The sequence below is a fragment of the Erythrolamprus reginae genome, chromosome 6 (assembly GCF_031021105.1).
Source record: "Erythrolamprus reginae isolate rEryReg1 chromosome 6, rEryReg1.hap1, whole genome shotgun sequence".
Classification (NCBI taxonomy): Eukaryota; Metazoa; Chordata; class Lepidosauria; order Squamata; family Dipsadidae; genus Erythrolamprus; species Erythrolamprus reginae.
Genome location: NC_091955.1, coordinates 67,773,223 through 67,789,744, shown reverse-complemented (window position 1 = coordinate 67,789,744; position 16,522 = coordinate 67,773,223). Strand labels below are relative to the sequence as shown.

The following is a 16,522-nucleotide window of genomic DNA, read 5'->3' as shown; positions in this document are numbered from 1 at the left end:
AGAGGGTTTCTAGCAGGAAATGACAATGTGACTCAGCTTTTAGATGTCCTTTTTTTGGCCTTTCAGCCAAGTGTCAGCAGGCATCTAAGAGTGCTTTAAAGTTTCATCAATTGTTTTGGCCTGGTGGTGGTTTTACACATTAAGTCTACCCCAGTTCTATAAGTCATATGTTTCCAGAATACACTTGGTATTTTCCTGGAATGATAAGGATAAGGCCAGAAATAGCTACATGTTTTTTTTTCTGGTTTACTGAACAATCCATGGACAGCAGGAGATTAAAAATGGGAAGTGTGGTTATAAATGGAAAGGGAAGGGGTGGGGCAGTTTTAAATTGCAACTATGCGTAATATTGGTGAGTGAAACCAAAAATGAAGTGAATATGTTGCGAAGACTCTAGAAACTGCAAAAATTATATTGTTAGAACACTCTTAACTTTTGCTGCAGAATAAATAGTAGTGCAGATGGTCTCACATGCCAATTATTTTTTAATGCTTAATATGTCTTCAGTATCCTTGCTTGTTTATTTGCTAATGGCTTTTATTTTTATCTATTACTATATTGTTTCTTCTAAATCAAAATCTTACCATCTGCAGTTGAGTAAACTACATCGGTGGTGCATAAGCAAAATAAACTTTGGAAGAGTTAAGTTGATAAACAACAGAAGATAAATAATTCGGAGCAATGAGATCTGCCTGGAGGGGAAGAGCTATAAGGTGGCCACACAACTTTAAATTTTAAAAGTGAACAGAATATAAAAATCTATTTTATTTTATGTACGTTGAGAGCATATGCACCAAGACAAATTCCTTGTGTGTCCAATCACACTTGGCCAATAAAAATTCTATTCTATTCTATTCTATTGCTAAGCTCTAAATAACAAGCAGCTAATAATTTTGCATACGTTGTAGCAATCAGAATAAATTGAAACCTAGGACAGTGTTTCCCAACCTTGGCAACTTGAAGATATTTGGACTTCAACTCCCAGAATTCCCCAGCCAGCAAATGCTGGCTGGGGAATTCTGGGAGTTGAAGTCCAAATATCTTCAAGTTGCCAAGGTTGGGAAACACTGACATAGGATATGTTATGAGAAATGCCTACCAGTATACAAATTCTACATCAGGAAGACAGAATCCCTGGAAAAGTAAGGCCTTCCAACTGTCATATAGAAATACAAGGTTACAACCAGCCAGTGATGGGCTCCTAAGGGTATGGTCAGGTACACAGTACTGGTAGCAAAATTTTGATATATTTTTTTCTTTTTTTCCCTTCTGGGCTCTGGGTATGTTTTTCCTATCGCAGTAAATGAGGTTGAATGTGTATAATTTTAGAAGAGCTGTGCGTGAGTGTGTGTGTGTACATACACATAAGGTTTATATAGTAGGTAATGTACAGTATATTTTTGTGTGCCTGTGTGTAATATGTATGTACACATATGGCATATATACATAGAATTAAACAGTATATTTGGGATGTTCAGTAATAGTAGATAGATAGGGAAATTGTATCTCTTTGAGGCAATGAGAGGTCAGGCACCCTAACCCTAACCCTTGACATGAGTGATATCAAGTTGGCCACATTTATTTGTTTATTTATTTATTTATTCATTCATTCATTCAGATAGATAGATAGATAGATAGATAGATAGATAGATAGATAGATAGATAGATAGATAGATAGATAGATAGATATGATTTGTATGCCGCCCCTCTCCGTAGACTCGGGGCAGCTAACAACAATAATAAAACAGCATATGACAAATCTAATATTTAAAATAACTAAAAAACCTTTATTAAAAAAGTCACATGACCTTTAAGCCACCCCAGTCACATGATTGTCAAACCACTCCCACCTGGTCATATGGCCAGCAAGCCACACCCACAAAATAAGCCACGCCCACTGTGTGGTAGTAAAAAAAATTGTAGCCCTTCACTGCAACCAGCCTATATAAGCCAGACATTTCTCTGTGTGTAGGCCTCTTCATTTTATGCTGAATGTAAAGAGAGGGATAAGAGAAAATATGTGATCTCTCCACTTATAAAAATGCACATTGCGTACCTCCTGATTTTAACTTTTTAGATTTTTCTGCAACTGCATGTAGACATCAATGCATAGGTATGTTGCAAAGGGATTGATGAATAAGTGTAGGTTACAGAAGGTTGCAGACAGGCTGATGCTCATATTTCCTAAATCTCAACTACATGTTGTATTAAGATGTGCATCCTGCATGCTGATTGACTTCCTGTTGGCTTTGTTATTCGAGCGTCCTCTAGTTAGAACATTCAAGTTCACAGAAGTATAAATGCAACAGCTATGCAACTATCTCTGGACAGACAGACACATATGTTCCCCGACATGGAGCGAGACTGACATCTACTCCAGGCTAATGGCTCTAATGCTGTAAATGTATTTGATTAGCATCATCTCAAATGAGATGCTTTGTTCACCTGAATTGGAATCCTTACACCAGCTGAAATTGGTGTAAAAATAAAATACCTTGAATCAATAAATAGATCATGACTTTGACATTGTGCTTATAGAAGTCGGACATTTCATTACTCCACTGTAAACAGAATTAACTCTGGGCCTATGCTAATACATGCAATGGCATGAGTCTATTTGGAGACTTGGTAAATATGTCAAAAGAAGAGTTATATAGAGCAGTGGAGAAAAATTGTCATCAAAGGCATTTTTTTGTACATTTGTTTTGGAAGTTAAATCTTAATGAGCAAATGCAATGAGATATGTGTCAGTGAAAACCTATCTAGGATCAGGTTATAAATCTCAGCTGTTTTGCTAGGTTTGAGTGCGTATGTATACATGTATGTATGTAAGCAAGTAAGTAACATATTTTTGTTGATGATGGAAAGGAAGGGAGACTGGTATAGATCTATTTCAAGCTATTTTGCTCTCATCAGCTAGCCATTCAAATCCCAGTAAGGGTATGGCTAGCTGATGAGAGCAAAATAGCTTGAAATAGATCTATACCAGTCTCCCTTCCTTTCCATTATCATTATCAGCAAAAATATGTTACACATAAAGAATGTAGTTTTTTGGCTATAAAAAATTAACTGCCTTGGATATGTCCCCTGGAGAGACCAAGAGGCAAAAAGGAAGCAGTATGCTCCCTCCCATATTTGGGTATACCAGGGTGATTTGACAGGAAAAAACACCCAGAAAAACATGTGACAGAACATTTTGTGCCCGTATAGGCCTTACTAGCTTCCTGTGGACACATCGCGTATAGCCCACAACCCATTAGATGCCAAGGTCCTCTTCGAACACGATGGACGAACATCATATATGTTTGTGTGTGTGCATATGTATGTATGTATGTATGTATGTATGTATGTATGTATGTATGTATGTATAAGAGCCGGGGTGGCGCAGCAGGTAGAGTGCTGTACTGCAGGCCACTGAAGCTGACTGCAGATTTGTAGGTCAGAGGTTCAAATCTCATCACCAACTCAAGGTTGACTCAGTCTTCCATCCTTCCGAGGTGGGTAAAATGAGGACCTGGATTGTGAGGGCAATATGCTGGCTCTGTTAAAAAGTGTTATTGCTAACACGTTGTAAGCCGCCCTGAGTCTAAGGAGAAGGGCGGCATAAACATCGAATAAATGAATGAATGAATGAATGAATGAATGTGTAAGTGAGATGTTGGGAAGATTAGTGCTGGGAATATGACCTGTGTCCAGCAAGGGGCTCTGTATTCAGTACAGAATGCCAAGCAGGCAGCTGATAGTAAAAAATAGTAATTTGTATGTAAAGGAAGGACTACTGCAATGCTCTTTACATGGAGCTACCTTTGAAGAGGGGTTGGAAACTACAAATCGTGCAAAACGCAGCTGCATGAGCAGTCATGGTCCTTCCTAGACATGCCCATGTTTCTCCAACACTCCGCAGATTGCATTGGTTGCCAATTGGTTTTCGGATGCAATTTAAAGTGTTGGTAATGATCCATAAAGCCCTATATGGCATCAGGCCAGATTACCTACGGCAGTGTTTCCCAACCAGTGTGCCGCGGCACACTAGTGTGCCGCGGGACCTAGTCAGGTGTGCCGCGAGCCCAGCCTGGCTGGAGCTTCCCTGGTGGTGACAGCAAGTGAGCTTTTGGGGCCCGGTGGGAGGGCGCTGGCCACTGTTGCTTCTAAGCTGCACCGTGGGTGTGCGCCCACACACAGCCATTAGGAGACCACCCCCCCGCAGAAATTTTTGAAGTGGCGCAAAGCCACGTAGTCCTGAATCGCTCCCTTCTCCGGCCAGCAAAGTCGGCTGCCCAGGAAAGCACCGCGTTTGAAAAGCGTGGCGCTTTTCCAGGCAGCCGGCTTGCTGGCCGGAGAAGCGAGCAATCCGGGACTGCGCGGCTTTGCGCTGTGATGACAACAACGGCACCATGGTGGCCTTCAAGCACCGCCCTTCGTGGCGCCCCACCACCCATTCCTGCAAGTAGAAGTCAGGCGGGATACTGGGAGGCGGAGGCGGCGCATGGCCGGGCGCTGAGCACCATGGACACCTGGGAGGGCGAAGGGGTGAATGTGGCTGCTGCCTCTTAGGCAGAGGTGAAGACGACGGTGGAGTCTGCGCTGGGGCCATGCAGGGCTGCTGATCAAGGGGGCAGCGGACCAGCAAGCCACCCTCCACTCTCTCTCCGCGCTCTCTCTCTCTTTCTCTTTTTGTTGCCGGTGTGGTGCATGAGAGAGAAAGAGAGAGAGAAAAAGGAGGAGAGAGAGAAAGCAAGAGAGAAATCAAGAGAGAGAGAGAAAGCAAGGGAGAGAGAAAGAAAGCAAGGGAAAGAGAGAAAGAGTGTGTGTGAGAGAGAAAGCAAGAAAGAGAGAAAGAGAAAGGAAGAGAGAGAGAAAGAGAAAGAAAGCAAGAGAGAGAGAGAGAAAAAGAAAGCAAGAGAGAAAGAGAAAGAGAGAAGGAAAGCAAGAGAGAGAGAGAGAGAAAGCAAGAGAGAGAGAGAGAAAGCAAGAGAGAGAGAGAGAAAGCAAGAGAGAGAGAGAAAGCAAGGGAGAGAGAAAGAGAAAGAAAGAGTGTGTGTGAGAGAGAAAGCAAGAGAGAAAGAAAGCTAGAAATAGAGAAAGAGAGAGAGGAAGAGAGAGAGAGGAAGAGAAAGAAAGAGAGAAAGAGAAAGAAAGAAAGAGAGAAAGAGAGAGAAAGAGAGAGAGAGAGAAAGCAAGAGAGAGAGAGAAAGCAAGAGAGAGAGAAAGCAAGGGAGAGAGAAAGAGAAAGAGTGTGTGTGAGAGAGAAAGCAAGAGAGAAAGAAAGCTAGAAATAGAGAAAGGAAGAGAGAGGAAGAGAGAGAGAGGAAGAGAAAGAAAGAGAGAAAGAGAAAGCAAGAGAGAAAGAGAGAGAGAGAAAGCAAGAGAGAGAGAGAGAAAGCAATGGAGAGAGAGAGAAAGCAAGAGAGAGAGAGAGAAAGCAATGGAGAGAGAGAGAAAGCAAGAGAGAGAGAGAAAGCAAGGGAGAGAGAAAGAGAGAGAAAGAGTGTGTGTGAGAGAGAAAGCAAGAGAGAAAGAAAGCTAGAAATAGAGAAAGGGAGAGAGAGGAAGAGAGAGAGAGAAAGCAAGAGAGAGAGAAAGCAAGGGAGAGAGAAAGAGAGAGAAAGAGTGTGTGTGAGAGAGAAAGCAAGAGAGAAAGAAAGCTAGAAATAGAGAAAGGAAGAGAGAGGAAGAGAGAGAGAGGAAGAGAAAGAAAGAGAGAAAGAGAAAGCAAGAGAGAAAGAGAGAGAGAAAGCAAGAGAGAGAGAGAAAGCAATGGAGAGAGAGAAAGCAATGGAGAGAGAGAAAGCAAGGGAGAGAGAAAGAGAGAGAAAGCAAGGGAGAGAGAAAGAGAGAGAAAGAGTGGGTGTGATAGAGAAAGCAAGAGAGAAAGAAAGCTAGAAATATAGAAAGAGAGAGAGAGGAAGAGAGAGAGGAAGAGAAAGAAAGAGAGAAAACAAGCAAGAGAGAAAGAGAAACAGAGAAGGAAAGCAAGAGAGAGAGAAAGAGAGAGAGAGAGAGAAAGCAAAGGAGAGAGAAAGAGAGAGAATAAAAGAGAGAGAGAAAGAGAGAGAGAAAGAATGCAAGAGAGAGAGAGAAAGCAAGAAAGAAAAAGAGGGAGGGATGGAGGGAGGGAGAAAGCAAAAAAGAGGAAGGAAGGAAGATAGAAAGAGGGATGGAGAGAGAGAGGGAAAGAAAGAGGGAGGGAGAGAGAAATAGGGCGAAAGGGAGGGAGAGAGGGTTTTTTTGTCCAAACTTTTTTAGCCCCCCCCCCCAATGTTCCCCAGGATTTTGTAAATGTGAATAATGTGCCGCGGCTCAAAAAAGGTTGGGAAACACTGACCTACGGGACCACCTTCTGCCGCATGAATCCCAGCGACTGGTTAGGTCCTGCAGAGTCAGCCTTCTCCAGGTCCCATCAACTAGACAGTGTTGCTTGGCAGGGCCTAGGGGAAGAGCCTTCTCTGTGGGGGCTCCGGCCCTCTGTAATCAGCTCCCCCCGGAGATTCGTACTGCCCCCACCCTCCTCGCCTTCCGCAAGAGTTTTAAGACTCATCTATGCCTCCAGGCTTGGGGCGATTAGACCCTAGCCGCCTGGCCGATGAATGTTACGTATGATTGCTGTTTGAGTGGGTACTATTGTTTTTTTTAATAACACTGGGTTTTATAGACTAGTGCATTTAGTTTTTAAATTAATTAGATTTAGATTATTCTGACGGTCAGAGCGATCAACCGGTGGAATAGCCTGCCAGCAGAGGTTGTCCCAACTCTGGACATTTTCAAGAAGAGATTATGCTGCCATCTGACTAGGGAGATGTAGGGTTTCCTGCTTGAGCAGGGGATTGGACCTGATGATCTCTGGGGTCCCTTTCAACCCTAAAAATAAATGGATGGATAGATGGATGGATGGGAAGGAAGAAAGAAAGGAAGAAAGAAAGAAAGAAAGAAAGAAAGAAAGAAAGAAAGAAAGAAAGAAAGAAAGAAGAGATTAATCAGGAGTCTTCAAACTTGGCAACTTTAAGACTTGGACTTCAACTCCCAGACTTCTCCAGCCAACTATGTATTCTGGGAGTTGAAGTCCATGAGTCTTAAAGTTGCCAAGTTTGAAGACCTCTGAGATAGATAGATAGATAGATCATCCATCTGATAGATGGATGAATGGAGGGAGGGAGAGAGAGAGATATTGATTGATTGATTGATTGATTATATTGTTCTTCTTTTTTATGTGCTGTTAAGCAGCCTCAAGTCTTCAGAGAGTATAAATCCAATAAAATAAAATAAATAAAAAAATTTGTGAAACAGGAATATTTGGATCACGAGAGGAAACCAGAATGAAGTAAAACAAATCTCCGGGGTCAGATGTTTCCAGACAATCTTCTTTGCAGCCACCTAATCAGCATAGGAAGAAGTCTAGTCCAATCCTGATCTCAGCTCAAAACAGTGGAACACATTCAGGTTTTACGCTGTTTAATTGGCAGCTGCTTTCTTTGCCTCCTGCGGTGTCCGCATCTGCGGTAGGAAACTGCACTATTTGCACTGAGGTGGGAGCAGGAGAATCACTCGGAGCAACGGCAGCTGTGGAGTTATCTTTGACCACATTGCCAGTCTGGCCTTCTTGTTCTTTCCCCAGCGCTCTCCAAAAGAGACACAAGACAACGCTGCCCCCTGTTGTACGCGATGAATTGTGCAGCTGTTGCAACAATCGCATTCCCCCTTCCAGCTTTTTACACATTTTTATCATCCCGCCTGTAAATTCCAGCTTCATGAGCAAAGTGCAGAAAAGATAAGGTTAACCAATCATTTAGAGAGAAAACTCGTTCCACATTCTTTCTGCTTTTATCCATTTGATCTTCGGAGTGTAATCAAACCTGCAGTTCCATTGCTCCCAATCTATTTGCTCCCTAAATAAGCAGGGCCAATATTTCATTGCCCAGGCCAGCTGGCTCTGATGCATAATTCATATGGCTCTTAGAGTCACATGTTTAGCAACAGGCAGCAGCATATTCACAAAAGATCTTGACTAAGGCAGGGCCTGTGTACCTAAAGTATTTTTATTCCACAGATGAGAAGGGCTGAAATGTGCCTTGAAAAATTAAGTAACCCTACGGAACCATCGTAAGATCATTTATTATGTTTTTTGAATAAAAAGCAGGGCATAATATTTTAGAATGGAATGGAATAGAATAGAATAGAATAATTTTATCGGCCAAGTGTGATTGGACGCACAAGAAATTCATTCATTCATTCATTCATTCATTCATTCATTCATTTATTAGATTTGTATGCCGCCCTTCTCCAAAGACTCGGAGCGGCTCACAACAGAAATACAAAATACAAAATACAGAAATACAAAATACAAATCCAATGATTAAAAAAGCAAAACAATTATTGATTAAAAAAACTCATACAAACCAAACAAACCATACATATGATGGAGTGGCCGAGGGGAATCAATTTCCCCATGCCTGGCGGCAAAGGTGGGTTTTTAGGAGTTTGCAAAAGGCAGGGAAGGTGGGGGCAGTTCTAATCTCCGGGGGGAGTTGATTCCAGAGGGTCAGGGCCGCCACAGAGAAGGCTCTTCCTCTGGGTCCCACCAGACGGCATTGTTTTGTCGATGGGACCTGGAGAAGGACAACTCTGTGGGACCTAATCAGTCGCTAATTGTCTTTGGTGCATATGCTCTCAGTGTACATAAAAGAAAATATAGATTTGTCAAGAGTCATGAGGTACAACACTTAATGATTGTCACAGGGGTCAAATAACCAACGAAGAAACAATCAATATTAAAAGTCAATGTAATGGAAGGTGCACCTGGAGAAGAGTTTTGGCAGAACAGGGCTTTCCCCAGGAGGAGGCAGTAAATTCCAACAGACGCCCAAATTAAGTCCTGAGCTCGATGGGGAGAGAGGAAGATGTTCAGAGTAGCCACATCCTAGAACAGTGATGGCAAACCTATGGCACGTGTGCCACAGGTGGCATGTAGAGCTATAAATTATTATTATTATTATTATTATTATTATTATTATTATTATTATCTGCTGGCATGTGAAACGTTGCCCTAGCTCAGCTCCAACATGCATGTGTGTGCCGGCCAGCTGATTTTTGGCTCACACAGAGGCTCTGGGAGGGCATTTTTTACTTCCAGAGAGCCTCTGGCAGGATGGGGGAGGGCGTTTTCCCCTCCCCCAGCTCCAGGGAAGCCTTGGGAGGGAGAAACAGCTTACTGGACCCATTAGAAGTTAGGAAACAGGCTATTTCCAGCTTCCAGAGGACCTTCCGGGGGGTGGGGAAAGCTGTTTTTGCCCTCCCCAGGCATTGAGTTATAGGTGTGGGAACTCACACATCCGTAATAGTGTATATCCATGCTCTTTCAGCACCCGAGGAAAAAAGGTTTCGCCATCACTGTCCTAGAATCTCTCAGGATATATCTAACAATTTATAGCTTTAGTTTGGCAAGATTCTGTCCATTAGGTATCAGCAAATAAAGAATTGAATTTGATTGGATTTCAGTGGGTTGGCTCTGGGTTTGGACCTGACAGTCAGCTACATCTGTCATACCAAAGGTGTCAAACTCAAGATCCGGGTCCCTGGGGTGCTTAGAACTGGCCTGTGGGCAGATTCCGGGAAACAGTGAAAGACTGGCCTGTGGTCCCTCTGCCCGAGAAAACGGGCTCCTGAGCTTTGTTTTTGGCTGCAGCAGCCTCCGGCAACCTTCTGCCAGTTGAAATGGAGCTAAAGAGGGCCATATGTGGACCTCCAGTGTTCCATTTTCACTGGCAGAGGGTTGCAGGAGGCCGTTGCAGCAAAAAACAAAGCTCAGAAGCCTGTCTTCTCTGGCAGAGCGCTTGGGCCACCACATATATGTGTTCATATCAACCCAGTGACCATGACTTAAAAATTGATGTTAAATGACATGATGCCGCATGAATCACAGTGTCTGGTTAGGTCTCACAGAGTCAGCCTGCTCAAGGTCCTGTCAACTAGAGAGTGTCGCTTGGCGGGGCCTAGGGGAAGAATCTTCTCTGTGGGGGACCTAGCCCTCTGGAATCAGCTCCCCCCGGAGATTCGTACGGCTCCCACCCTCCTCGCCTACAGCAAGAATCTGAAAACTTATTTATGCCGCCAAGCTTGAGGTCACTAGACCGTAGCCTCTGGCCAACGGGTGTGTGTCATGTTTGCGGTTTGAATCTGAGTGAATGAATTTTAATGTTTTAGCCTTTTTTAGAATGGTTTTAGACTAGTTATTTATATTAACTGGATTTCAGATTTGTTATTGTATATTGCTTTTTTTGTAATATGTTGTGAGCCGCCCCAAGTCCATGGAGAGGGACAGCATTCAAGTCCAATACACAAGACGTATGCCGTAAAATGGGAAAAAAGACACAGAAATGTAGTATAAGCACTTTAATTCTGAACCTGTTTCTACATATTTCCTTTACTGGCTCTCGGAGCCCACTGTTGAAGGATGGCTACTAGGTTAACTCAGGGATGAAAAATTTGCTCTTGGCACCAAGAACAGCTCATTAGGAACAGCTCACAATCCTCTGACTAATTTGCATATTTTAGCTGTATGCTGTTAACACAAATGTGCATGAGGTGGCAAATGTGAATCAATGTTAGTCTGACATGGTGCACTCCTCCACAATAGTCTTACCCTGAAATGGTAATCTCTTGCAGAGAAATCTTGACTAATCTTGTGGGCTTAAAGAAAAAAAGAACAATTTTGAAATTTGATCCTAGAAATCCCAGGTGCAGTCAAATACATATGATTGGTTTTCATTTTCTTGATTATTTTTTTGGCTTTAGCCCACTGGCTGTCATATAGTCAACCTTTTGTCCAGAGATTTGCAACAAAAAAGCTGAAGTTATGAATAGGATACATGAAAAACCTCTAGTTCCCCTAGAATTATGAAATAATACCAACCTGCTCCTCATATTTCACATTCCACAAATATAAAATTGTCACCTTCTGCTGTAACAGATTGATTGACTGATTGACTGACTGACTGACTGACTCATTCATTCATTCATTCATTCATTCATTCATTCATTCATTCATTCATTCATTTGAGTTGTATGCCACCACCCCTCCGAGGACTCAGGGCGCCTTACAACATATAAAAGAAAACAATACAAATATCCTAAATCCAAATAATTTAGACTAATCTAAAAACCCCAGTAATATTAAAAGTCAATCATCCCCATTCAAACAACAGACATACATCACAATTGTTGACCACAGGGCTAGATTCTAATGGCCCCAAGCCTGGTGGCATAAAGGAGTCTTCAGACTCTTGTGGAAGGTGATGAGGGTGGGGGCAGTGTGAATCTCTGGGGGGAGCTGATTCCAGAGGGCTGGAGACCCCACAGAGAAGGCTTTTCACCTAGGTCCCATCAAACATTGTCTAGTTGACAGGACCTGGAGAAGGCCGACTCTGTGGGACATAACTGGTTGCTAGGACTGATGCAACAGGAGGTGGTCCCGCAAGTAATGTGGCCTGATGCCATGTAGGGCTTTATAGGTCATTACCAACACTTTGAATTGCATCTGGAAACCAATCGGCAGCCAATGCACTCCACGGGGTGCAGGAGAGACTTGGAAGGCCCATAACCGCTCGCACGGCTGCATTTTGCATGATTTGCAGTTTCCGAACCCTCTTCAAAGGTAGCCCCATGTAGAGAGCATTGCAGTAGATGAACCTCGAGGTGATAAGGGTGCGAGTGACTGTGAGCAAAGACTCCCTGAGCAAATAGGGCTGCGACTGGTGCACCAGGTGAACCTTGGCGAACGCCCCCTCGCCACAGCCGAAAGATGATGTTCCAAAGTCAGCTGTGGATTGAGGAGGACACCCAAGTTGCAGACACTCTCTGAGGGGGTCAAAAGTTCCCTTTCCCTAGAGCAGACCTGGGCAAGGGGTGGCCCGTGGGCCACATCCGGCCTGCCCACTGTCTGTGACCAGCCCGCCCGCTATCTGTGACCGGTCCGCGGAGGTCGGGGTCCGCTGTAGTGCGAGGATGAAAGAGCTCACCGCATCTGCCGGGACTCCTCCGGTTCCTGCTTTCCTGATGAATCATGAGGAAAGCAGGAACCGGAGGTGTCCCGGCAGACGCAGTGAGCTCTTTCATCCTCGCACTGGAGTGGACCCCAAACTCCTACCGAGAGCGGCTGAGCACAGAAACCATGCAAACACTCCAGCGCAGTGACTGTGGTGCACCGTGTTGCCTAAAGCAAACAATTAGGGGTCTGTAGAGTGGGTCTGGGTGTTTAGGTCAGGCCAGTGTCTGGGTCTTTACAGTATTGTAAAGACCCTATGGAACCAACTCCCCCCAGATATCAGAGTTGCCCCCATCCTCCTTGCCTTTCGTAAGCTCTTAAAAATCCACCTCTGTCGTCAGGCATGGGGGAATTGAAATATTCCCTTCCCCTAGGCTTATAAACTTTATGTATGGTATGACTGTATGTATGACTGATCTCTTAAATTGGGGTTTTTAGAATTTTTTTAATATTAGATTTGTTTACGTTGTCTTTTTACTGTTGTTGGCCACCCCGAGTCTGCGAAGAGGGGAGGCATACAAATCTAATAGATAGATAGATAGATAGATAGATAGATAGATAGATAGATAGATAGATAGAAAGAAAGAAAGAAAGAAAGAAAGAAAGAAAGAAAGAAAGAAAGAAAGAAAGAAAGAAAGTAGAACTGAGTTAATTATATTAGTCCGGCCCTCTAAAACCATCCCTATTTCTCATGTGTCCCCATGGCAAAATTAATTGCCCACCCCTGCCCTAGGGTAATGGAGGGACAGATGGAAGTGTCTTTGGGAAGCAGAACCTGCAGCCACTCTGCCTTGTGGGGTTGAGCCTGAGCCTGTTAACACCCATCCAAACTCTCACAGCCTCCCAAAGACACAGATAATGCAGAAACATAGTTTCCTAAGTTTTGATTATTGACTCATTATTGATTTCATGGTCTTTCAGGATTAGAATCCGGATTCTGCACCATCCCACGCTTCCCCCGGTCTGAGAAGCCTCCCGAGAGCTCCCACCCTGCTGAGTCGGCATTGCAGCGCTCGGATTCCTTGCTGTCTTTCCGCGTGGACCTCGGTCCCTCTCTCATGAGCGAACTTCTCCACGTCATCAGCTTCTCAGGAAGCAGCAGCTCTGACTGCAGGGAAAAGAAAGAACGCGAAGAGAGTAAACCCCCAAGCGCCAGTGAGCCTCACTCTTCCCTTCCCATCAAGAGCAACTGGTCGGAGGATTCACTACCTGGGAAGTCCGAATCTCATCATGGTAGTGGTGAAAAAAGCCAAAACGTATCAAGCCTTTTGGATTACTCTGAGTTTAGCTCACCCTCGGCACCTTTGGCCTATGCCAATGGAGATTCCCATTCTATAGAGATGTCTGAGGAAGGATCTCCCTGTTTGGGAGGCAGGAGTTCAAGTTTTGAACTGGAGACCTCTTGGCAAACAGGGCACCACAAGGACTATAACATGGAAGCAAGAGAATTCAACCATGCTGCCCGCGTCTTAGCACGCCATTATGGGGCAGGAAGCTCCTACTGCAGTCCATCTCCACGAGAAGATCCAAGGAGACAAGCATCGTGTGAAAGCCCAGTTGCCAATTCATGGCACTTGAAAGTAGGTGGACCGGAGCAACAGGAATATTCTACCGGGTGGCGACAAAGAGGAGGAGATGTGGAGGAGGAAGAGGAGGAAGAAGAGGAGGAAGAGGAAGGGGAGGACCACAACAATTCTGACAGTGATGAAGATACCATTGTTAGAGAGGGACACAGTGATTCCCTTGACTATGTGGATGAAGAGGATGAAGATGAAGTTAAGGTTTGAACGGACATATATGTTCTCTTGTGGCCTCCTAGGAGATATCAGAGCAAAATGAAACAATGTAAAGCTATCTGGCATCCTGGATGTGTGCCGATTCACAAGGTTAGCCTTCTTTCCAGATGATCTACTGTAGGTCAGTGTTTCCCAAATGGGTATTTTCAGGCAACAGTTTGAATTCCCATAGAGTGATAAGTTCTCCCACACTTACAAAGTGCCAGGCTAGGAAAGGCAGACAGAGTACGGAACTCATTTCTCTAGCTTGGTTGCTCTCCTCCTCCTTCCTACTTTGTGGGTTTAGAAAAAGAAAAAGGCAAAAGGGACAATTTAGAGCAAACAAAAAAGTATTATAGTTGCTCTTCTGCGGCAACTCACAGTTAAAGATGCTTATGACTTCACAGACTCCTTCCTTCCTTCCCCCTGGTTGACTGATTTCATCACGACAGATAATACCATTATTTTTCCATTACCTAGAAATAAAAACATTTATACTTAAGAATAGAGACCACTGAGACCTTTCGTATCTCTATCAAATAACTGTCAGGAAAAATGCCAGTTAAAGAAAGAACAGTCTCGAAAAGGGAAGAGAAACTGTACTTCCATTGGGACAATATTCTCCTAACTACCTAGTGCTGAAAATAAAGATGAACTCAACTGTTTTTCCAGTCCAAGATACTGGGACACCTAGGCAGGATGGTTCCTCTTTGCTTTTTACAAGAAACACAAAATTTGGATTGGATACCAGTCCATCAATACACTGCCCATTGTTCCTGCACCAGAACTCTGATTGAGATAGGATTATTTGTTGTTTATGATACACCCTCGGAAGGAAATATAATCCTACTCTTCCAACTGATATCATTCCAGGGAATCTGTATGTTAAACGTTGTTGTTGTTTTATATACTGCCAGAGAGTGCCCAGAATTCAATTTATGTGAAGGATCCAGTTTTCTGACATGGGGGGCTGAAATATAACCTTTCCATCCTGTACCTCCTAATTCAGTCATTGACAATGCAAAGCCCTGAGTAACAGTTTGTTTCTAGCCCTTTATAGCTTTGCATAGCTACTGCAGCAGCTTATCCACGGTGCTTGTTCAGGAAGAAAAAGAAATTATTTCTCTTAAGGTAAAATCAGATTCTGAAACAGGGCTGCTTTTCATGCTTCCATGGTCCAAAAAAAGAGAGAAGAGTTTACATGTTATCTTTGGAAGCCTTCCAGGTAGCCCCTAAGACAGTGATGGCGAACCTATGGCACGGGCGCCACAGGTGGCACGCCGAGCCATATCTGCTGGCACGCGAGCCGTTGCTCTAGCTCAGCTGCAATGTGCATGTGTGTGCCGGCCAGCTGATTTTTGGCTCACAATGAGGTTCTGGGAGGGTGTTTTTGGCTTCCAGAGGGATGGGGGGAAGCCTTTGGAGTCTGGGGAGGGTGAAACACAAGCCTACTGGGCCCACCAGAAGTTGGGAAACAGGCCGTTCCTGGACTCCAGAGGTCCTCCAGTGAATGGGCCTCCCCAGTCATTGAATTATGAGTGTGGGCACTTGTGCATGTGTAATAGCACATGCCCACACTCTTTCGGCACCTGATGGAAAAAAGTTTCGCCATCACTGCCCTAGGATTTGTGCTACTGCCATATATAAGGCTGTTGCTTAGCTGTGTAGAACACAACCGCTGCCATGATTCCAACTTTCCAATTATGATATATAGTGTGGCTTAAACAGGAAGGACAGCATGTATGAAGTCATTCTTGCCCATTTCTCTTCTCCTTTAAACCTCATGTGCCTGCACAACTGCATACTCGGGTGCAACCTTTCTCCATACCAGGGAAAGAGATTCAATAAAATCTAAAAATGCAGCCTTGTGTGTCTTTGACCATGTTTTCTACCAACATACTTCTGCACTTCTGCCCACTGGTAGAAATAACTTTCATAGATCAGGCAATAATCCCACTCCATATTTGTCTCAAAGACCATTCAGACAACCATAAGTTATACCCTCTGTAAGAGAAGCAGTATCTAAGAAAGTATGCTTGAAGGGAAGATCAGACCACTTAATCTGAAAGTATCTTGGTATGTACTTTATTCTCACAGGAACTGTTGACTGCCCCCCCAAAAAAGAGAAAAATGAGTAATTTTTTTCTCTCTGGCTAAATTATAGTGGTGACCATTTTTTTTACACAAGAGATATTTTGGAAGCATCACTAGTTGAGATAAGCCAGTCTGAATCATGTCTTTGTGCTCATTTTGAAGAGGCTCTCAGACAGTTATGTTGGCTGGGAAAGAAGGGTTGTCTTGTCCTAGACATGGAAGAACATGAAAATTAGGCTCCTCACTCCCCCTTCCCCTACATATTTTCAGAAGATACTCATACATTGCCCTCTTGCAACTCCCACCCATCTGCCTGCATTTTTCCCTGACCAAATCGCTCTCTCTCAAGGAACTTTTCTGCTGAGAAAACAAAGGGAAGAAGTGGAGGTCATACAGCAAACTCATTAGGGGATTAGGAGATATGAAAAAGAAATACAGTGATACCTCGTCTTACGAACTTAATTGGTTCTTGGACGAGGTTTGTAAGGTGAAAAGTTTGTAAGACGAAATAATGTTTCCCATAGGAATCAATGACAAAGCGATTAATGCGCGCAAGCCCAAAACTCAACCCTTTTGCCAGCCGAAGCGCACGTTTTTGCGCTGCTGGGATTCCCCA

At 43.8% G+C, this 16,522-nt stretch overlaps 1 protein-coding gene across 1 annotated transcript in view; it reads left to right on the top strand.

Moving 5' to 3' along the window:
* Positions 1-15,674, top strand: part of CDC42EP1 (CDC42 effector protein 1) — a 28,564-nt gene extending 12,890 nt beyond the window's left edge. The window contains exon 3 of the mRNA XM_070756166.1: positions 12,959-15,674. Within this exon, the coding sequence (XP_070612267.1) occupies positions 12,959-13,824 (866 nt within the window). The 3' untranslated portion in view covers positions 13,825-15,674. The remainder of the gene's footprint in view (positions 1-12,958) is intronic.
* The last annotated feature ends 848 nt before the right edge of the window (positions 15,675-16,522 follow it).